The sequence below is a fragment of the Carica papaya genome, chromosome 5 (assembly GCF_054855325.1).
Source record: "Carica papaya isolate Zhongbai chromosome 5, ASM5485532v1, whole genome shotgun sequence".
NCBI lineage: Eukaryota > Viridiplantae > Streptophyta > Magnoliopsida > Brassicales > Caricaceae > Carica > Carica papaya.
In genome coordinates, this window is record NC_142313.1 from 38,723,313 (window position 1) to 38,731,207 (window position 7,895).

At 30.9% G+C, this 7,895-nt stretch overlaps 2 protein-coding genes across 2 annotated transcripts in view; one reads left to right on the forward strand and one right to left on the reverse strand.

Moving 5' to 3' along the window:
* Nucleotides 1-2,603, forward strand: part of LOC110807330 (Mitochondrial transcription termination factor family protein) — a 24,729-nt gene extending 22,126 nt beyond the window's left edge. The window contains exon 8 of the mRNA XM_088220792.1: nt 2,523-2,603. Coding sequence (XP_088076918.1) covers nt 2,523-2,588 — 66 coding nt within the window. The 3' untranslated portion in view covers nt 2,589-2,603. The remainder of the gene's footprint in view (nt 1-2,522) is intronic.
* LOC110807339 (U-box domain-containing protein 34-like) lies at nt 248-6,659 on the reverse strand. The gene is made up of 10 exons (XM_088220791.1): nt 6,325-6,659; nt 6,038-6,126; nt 5,740-5,861; nt 4,379-4,575; nt 4,232-4,283; nt 3,222-3,516; nt 3,006-3,107; nt 2,579-2,935; nt 1,408-2,164; nt 248-658 (listed from the first exon to the last, which is right to left on the reverse strand). The coding sequence occupies exons 1-10, from the start codon at nt 6,506-6,508 to the stop codon at nt 591-593; spliced, it is 2,223 nt and encodes a 740-aa protein (XP_088076917.1). The 5' UTR covers nt 6,509-6,659; the 3' UTR covers nt 248-590.
* Between the last annotated feature and the right edge of the window lie 1,236 nt (nt 6,660-7,895).

Sequence of the window (7,895 nt, forward strand, 5' to 3'; positions counted from 1 at the left end):
AATATATATATATATATATTATATTAAATATAAAATTATTTAAAAAAAAAAGAGAAATTGACACGTATCAATTCTGAGTATAGTTGCACATATATATATATATATATATATTGATTTCAATTGATGAAGGCAATGGCTAATATGAATTTACATGCTTGCTGAACTTACTTTAATTCCTCCTAGTTTACAAGCATGCTAGATCTGAACAGAATATGTATCTATCCTCTAAATTATATTTACAGAAGAATAAGTTAAAAATCAGATATTGCAATTTCATTGATTGCTTTCTTACTCTTCCTTCTACCATAGTGTACAGTATATATATACACACACACACACATACAAAAAGGCAAAAAAGAAAAAAAGGATACCTGGTAGAGGCCTTATATTAATAGATAGACCTTCAGGCACAAACTGGAACTGATATCAATAGTCAACTATATACAAGCTCACTTCTAGCTTAATCCGGAGCTTACAAATATATTTAACTCAGTTGATGAAAATAAAAGAAGACGCAACGCAGTGACATTGGTTGAACCTAGTTGACGAACAATGTTTCGACTTCTTTCGACATATATTATACGCATCCGTTATTCTTTTTCTGTCTCCGAAGAAATGTTTGATAATGTTTTTGACCTTGGATCGCTCATAACACATCCTGCGGAAACGTTAAATGTTATATTTTTATGTTGAATAATTCTACGTCTTATGAAGCTAACTAGAACTTGTGAGAAATGAGAAGAATGAGACTAATATAGAAAGATTCAGATTTTAATTTTATGGTTGTTGCGAAAAACTCTGCAAGTATATGGGTATTCCAAAACATTAATATAACTCTTAAAATTCTAAATGTATAATATAATTGAGTCTAATTCGTAAACTATAATTAAGTTTAAAACACGAAATATTTATAAAATTTAAAAGACATTTAAATTTAATACATGAATCATCTAAAAAAATTCAAAAAATATATAATTAAATTTAATACATAAACTATTTAGAAAAACTTTAAAAACCTATATTGATAACTTTAATTCCTCAATTAAGATGAAAAGTTTTCTTAATTTAAGGATTATTATTTTCATTATTTGGTAGAATAGAAAGTCTTTATTTTGTGAAGTATTATTTTCAGAACTACTTTGACGTCAAACAGCATAGAATCATTGTTGTTATAGTACTTGGGATCAGAATATGACTTACCTTTAGCTGATTTGTTATGTTCCAATTTCTTGAAACATCATTTTCGAGAGTCAAATGTCTTATATACTTCACCCTATAAACAATGTAGCAACTTTTTTGTTTAATAATTAAGATTACTTCTATCTTACTACTAAACAAGATTAAACAAGAATGGGATTAAATTCTTTCTTTGCTCTTTGAATTGTAATGAAAGATATGTTAACTCACCTTGCCGTGCGGAAACTTGCCTGTTGTGGGGGGATTGGCCTGCACTGCCAGCTAAAAGGAAGTTACCCATATTTGCTTCAGCTAGTTCTCTCAACTTACAGAGTTCCGGCAAGACGACTTTGCCGAGATCCGGCCTGTCTTTCCTTCTTAATTCTGCACATTGGAGTGCTATCTTAGCCAAGGATAAGGCAGCTTCAACAGGCCAGTCAGGCACTCCAGGATCCAACATTGCTTTGAATGTTCCTTCCTTGATAGATTCCCCAACATGATGAGCTAAAGCCATTGGTTTTTTTGCTGTAAGAAGTTGCAGAAGCAAAATTCCTAGAGAATACAGATCAGACTTTACACCCAGCATTCCTGTTTGTTGATACTCAGGATCGATGTAGCAAAATGTTCCGGCCATGGAAGTCATTCGATATTGAGTTACATTCTCAGCGACAGTAGGGAGTAACCTGGCTAATCCAACATCACTTATTTTGCTAACATAATTTTGGTCTAGCAAAATGTTTGCTGGCTTGAGATCACGGTGAACCAGCGGCTCTGGCTTGCTTTGATGGAGAAAAAGTAGACCTGTAGCAATCTCTGCAGCAATTTGGAATCTGATCTGCCAAGAAAGCACTGGGGTATTTCCTCGCTGGAAGAGACGATCATCCAGACTTCCTTTAGCCATATATTCATAAACTAGAATGCCATACTCGGGACAGGCTCCGAGGAGGAGTACCATGTTAGGATGCCTTATGCAGCTTAGTACTTCAATCTGCATTAAATTTATCAAGAGTATAGAAATTTCAGTATTTACTGTTGGAAATAAAATGAAGAATACAAATTGTTGTTGATGCAAATTATTTAATTTGAGAATATATTAAAAATAAAGAATATAAACTTTCTATTCAATCAAGGACAATACATAACATTACATGATTTATATATAAACAGTGATCCTATTAATCTTCCAATTTGTAACCATCTATTTATTTCATAAGTATTATTTAATTTATTATTGTTTTATTTTAATTTTATTTTATAATAACTCATTTATAATTTTTATTTGTAACCGATAATTTATGATTTTTAATAAAAAAATTAGTTAATTCTAACATTTATTGGTAATCTAGTTCTATGCTGCAGGGTTAGCATTGAAGTTTGCAGATAGAATTCTTGTTGTTCTTACCTCCTTCTGAAATTGTGAGCTTCCTTGAGCTGCATCCGGCCGTAGAACCTTTACAGCGACTGGCGTATGATCAAGATAGCATTTGTAAACGGGGCCATACCCTCCTTCGCCTATCTTGCGAGATTCAGAGAAGTTTTCTGTTGCTGTTTCAATCTCCTCAATAGTATATCGTCTATATTTCATACCATTTTCAGCTAGCGTATCCCAGACCTTTTTCATTTCCTCTGATTCTTGAAGAGCTCTTGATTCAGCAGTCACTCTTCTCTGTGCCTCCAACTCTGCAATTCTTTTTGCAGCCTCAGCTGCTTCCATTGCCGCCTTGTACTTAGCTCTCTCTTGCTCCACCATTGACCTAGCCTGGTTAAATATGTGGTTACATAGCTCAGCATATTTGGAAAATTATGAATTGAAAATGAATTTTCAGTACCTTTTGGTTTGCATTAAGTGCTTCTTTACATGCAGTATTATACAGGTCCATTGTTTGCTTTAGTTCCACTTTCAGCCTCCTCAGTTCTGCTTCCATATCTTCCTGTGTGTTTTTGTAAACATTATGCATTTAATATAGGTTATTATGCTGCTTTTCTTCTTTAAGAACCTTATAACTTATTTAGCATGCTGTAATATCAAGGTAATGGGTCCTTACCATGTTCTGGGATGAATATGAACATGAACAAGACAGTCTGTCACTTCCTTGTGAACCTGGAGACATATCAGGCATCGAAATCTGATTGTTGAGCTTGATTCCCAAACAAAGTGAGCCAATACCATAATCTGAGCTGGTGGAAGGCCTTGAGTTTGGCACTGATTCACTATAGTTTAAGAAGAAAGAAGATCGGTGATCTGTGCTTGGCCTGCCAGAGCTGACAAATGATATATCAGTTTCTTGTTCTGGAAAATCTGACAATGGCTTCCCGTAACCTCTTCTTCCAAAAGGTGACCTGTTGCAGGCAAAATTCAGGAGGTCAGTGCACGAATATACATTTATGTATTTATTACGTTTTTTATTTTCTGTTGACTTATGGGACTTTTTTTGAATAAAAACTTATGCAAATCTCCAGAAAAAAATTAATTCAGCTTATTGAAAATATGCAAAAAAGTAATTCAAATTGTTGAAAATATGCAGATTTATATTAAATCAGCACAAGTCATTAGAAATTTGGTTTTTGGAAGTTGTATAATCAGTAAATCTGATTTAATGTCTATTTAAAAAGCTGATGTATGCTGAAAAATATGAATAAAAAATCATTCCAGCAACTTCTTAATTCTTCCCTGTACTTTGCTTTCTATTTTTTTAAACTTTCTCAACTTCTCATTCAATTTTTTCAAAAGCATTTAACATTTTCAATAAGTATATATAGTTTTATGCATGGAAATATATGCATTTTAAAAAATAATAATAAGCCGAAATAATTATCTACAAAACTGAATATGTTGCACATAATTTATTAAAAATTAATATAAAAATTATAATTTATTTTATTTGTTAATTTATAATTAAATAGATTTTTTTTTTTAATTAATCCATTAGACTTGATTCATGTTGAGTTGTGATAACTTATTTTTCTGGAGATTAAATGTGTTATAGTTGCTGATAATTTATTTTTAAGAGATTAAATATATAAATATTAACTATGTAATGATATTTGGACTTACTTTACTCTATCATCATGAACTGGGGTGCGAAGCTTGGACTGTGTCCTCTCTACTACTCATGCATGATCAAGACAGTAAATTTTGAGGTCAGTGCTTGAAGCAACATAAACTATAATGGTCAACTTTTATGAAACGGGAAGAACAAACCTCTAAGACTTCTGCTAGTTTGATTAGAAGAAATATTAGGGTTTTGATTCTCTATTTGACTTAACAATGGAGAAGTATATGTAGCCGAGTGAGAGGCGTTTCGAACCGACGAAATCTTCCCTTTGGAGATGACATATACCGTGCAGAAATCTGGTGCAGCTTTAGACACACTGCTAGGAACATCTGTTCTGAAGCGTCTATTAGACAAAAAAGCCAGCCAAGTTAGTCCAGGCATAAAAAGTGTTTAATGGTGGTGTGTATATATACACACACACATGTATATGTATAGCGTAATTCACATGGGGATTTGATATTTGGGTATCATTATACTTGCTTCATTATTATAACTATTTATTGACATGATATGTTTCTTCATACAAGTTCCTTTTTTTTTTTTTTTTTTTTTTTTTTCAGATTTTTGATGTTGTTCATTTTTTATCTTATGAACTAAAGTTCTTTTTGTTTTTTTTCTTTCTGTTTCTCGAACAGAATTATTTATTATATCATTGTTCTTCAATAATATAATCACATGTGAACTAAAGCTCAATAATATAATGTAGGTTCTGGAGATAATCTCTTGATCTATAAAGACAAAATTTGTTGTTAAAACAAATACTGGATAATGGCAAGCACAATTGTTGGTGTTTGTTGGATGGAGGCTCGGGGAACTATCCTATCGTGTATGTTATCATCTATACTTGTTTCTTTTAATGAAAACATAAAAAGCTAATTGCATGGTTTCAAACATCAACATTATATATATATATATACTTCGGGGCTTACTAGGAGGAGATCATTGTTTCCTTACTCAAAAGTCAAATATGATAATACAGGAATGGTTGAGTAACAAGTAGGGCATGCCATGATCGAAACTACGAACCTCATCCTTATAATGTTTAAGATATTACTATTATTACAGTTACCACGCAGGTGGTTTCAAATTTTAAGATTTGTTTAATAATGTATAATTAATTTAAATTTTTGAGGTTTAAGTTTCTAATATTACGACTAGTTTTATTTTTAGAAAAAAAAATAATTTAACTCAATTGACTTTACACTTTGTTCATGAATTTGAAATATTTGTAATAACTAAGATGCCAATGCTTTTACCAAGTGCTTCCCTTCTATTGTGTTGCGATAAAGGGTTCTATCATGCTTGGATTAAGAGGAACAATTGTGATAATTATTATATAATATTCGTAGTTGTATTTTTCTTTCTAACGTTGTACATTTACGTTTGTATGTTTCTTTAACATCGCTGCTAACACACTAGTAGATAAAGCAATATATGTAATATATATAAACACGCAAATGTAAGTATTGTATTATGATGCATCTGTGTGAAGTTGAGAAGAAGATACCTAATAAATCCATTCCTTGATGGGGCACCAAGAACCAGATTTTCGATTGCGGCATAAGATACATATTCTGTTAATGCTCCCACCATATCAATGTCATGGAGTACGACATCAAAGCAGAATATCTGATGTATGTATAGAGATAATGTAATTAGACTTTCTTCAATATATTAGATTTCAATCCTTGCTTTTAACTCAATTATTTCTTACTATATAAAACACCCAATTTGGCATTATTATTCACTTAAATTACTATACATACATCAGATATGTAAAGAGGAAAAAAATTGAGCATACATACATCTTTACGTGTGCAATAGCAATGACATGAGAGGAAAACATCTTTGCTTGTAGTTGACTTTTCCGATCGCAGACGATCGTGACCATGAGCTACACAATCATAAAATAACATAAATTTTTGTAATCGGAACATGAAACATCGTGAAATAGTTGACAAAAAAATAATGATAAATATATAAATAATAATCATACATATGTGTTATATACGCACGCACACACACACACACACACATATATATATATATATATAGAGAGAGAGAGAGAGAGAGAGAGAGTATATGTATTTACTTGAAGGGTTTGATACTGATTTATGAACAACATGGATTAGAAGAACAGTTTGGCCTCTAGAAAGAAGATTCTCAACTGCCCATTTCAATGCATATTGACTTCCTTTATCTTTGTCTACTGCAACTGCTACCAACCCATTTTTTGTTGCTCCCTTCTTTGCAGTCTTCACCTTTGGGAGCCACATTTTGTTTGATTAATATCTATCAAATTCTCTTTTTCTTTTGTTTTTTCCTCTCTTGATTTAAGAAAATTCAGTCTTTTATTTTGAAGATTTACAAACAAAATTAACCTGTTTAGATGCCATAAAAACCCTTTTTTTTACCCAACAAAACTATTAATTACCATCTTCTCAACCACCTTTTCTGTTAACCAAATTTCAGGTTTCAACTTTCTATTTTTATTTTTCCAAAAGCAATCTCATAGTTAGTTTTTGATTTAAAAATAACCCTTCATCCCATTTTTATCACTATCTCTATAAATCATCTAGGGTATTTCTATTTCTTTTACATTTTTATTTTTAGCTAAATGTAATTGTTAATTAAAGACTTCATGGATTATATATAAATATTTAAAGAAATTATTTTCTATAATTTTGATGGTTTCTGATTATTGGAATATTTGTCGGCTATGGTGAATATCCAATTGTCGCACAATTTGTTGAGCCAAAAAAAAAAAAAAAAACGAAGTAAAGCTGTTAAGAATTCTAAACCCCTTTTTATTTCTTCAATCATAAGTATAATAAGAAAATATTTAAAATAAATTATATCCTCTAATTTCTTTTTCTACTATCATTTATTTGTAATTTTATAGATTTATGATTTTACTCCCCTCACCTCTCTAAACAGTGAATAGCAACATACAAGAAGATATTATGTTTCCTATCTTTTAAATCGTTAGCATTCATATTGTGTCAAAGCTTATCTAATATATAAAAACATACCCTATCACATATTTATTCCTCCTTCACCACCTCTACTATTCAACTACTTTAACTATTTCAATCAGACTCATGAATTAGCCTAACTTGAAAAGATAGTTTATTAACCCTCTAGTCCATTCAATCTATATATAATGTCTTTTTATTAAACTCATCGCTTTTAACTATCTACTCCTATACACAAACCTTATATCTTCTTAGCTATTAAAACCTCTATAAATTTGTTAATGGTGCTCGATGTGCTCTTCATAGAAAGATACTTAGTCCTAAAAACTCATCTCTTACCACACTTAATCTTGACTGTTTCATTTAGTTTCAAAAGAATCAACATTTAGGCAAAAAAAAAAAAAAATCAAAATTTGATATTATGTTTACTATTTATCCTCCCCATAAGAAGAAGTCTCCTTATATTAACTGGTCACACATTTTTTCTTTGAGTCTAGGAAGACTTCGTCAATTTTATTGGCAGTAGATTGTAGAAACTCTAAAGAAAGAACAAATTTTATCCCAACACGTTAATAAATTAGCTAAGTTGATTATTAATAGACTTGTTTATTGCAAATTAGCTATTGACCAGTTGCTTAGTCCAATTATTTTAAGAAATCTTGGCTCTTGTTTTAACTTCTTGATCATA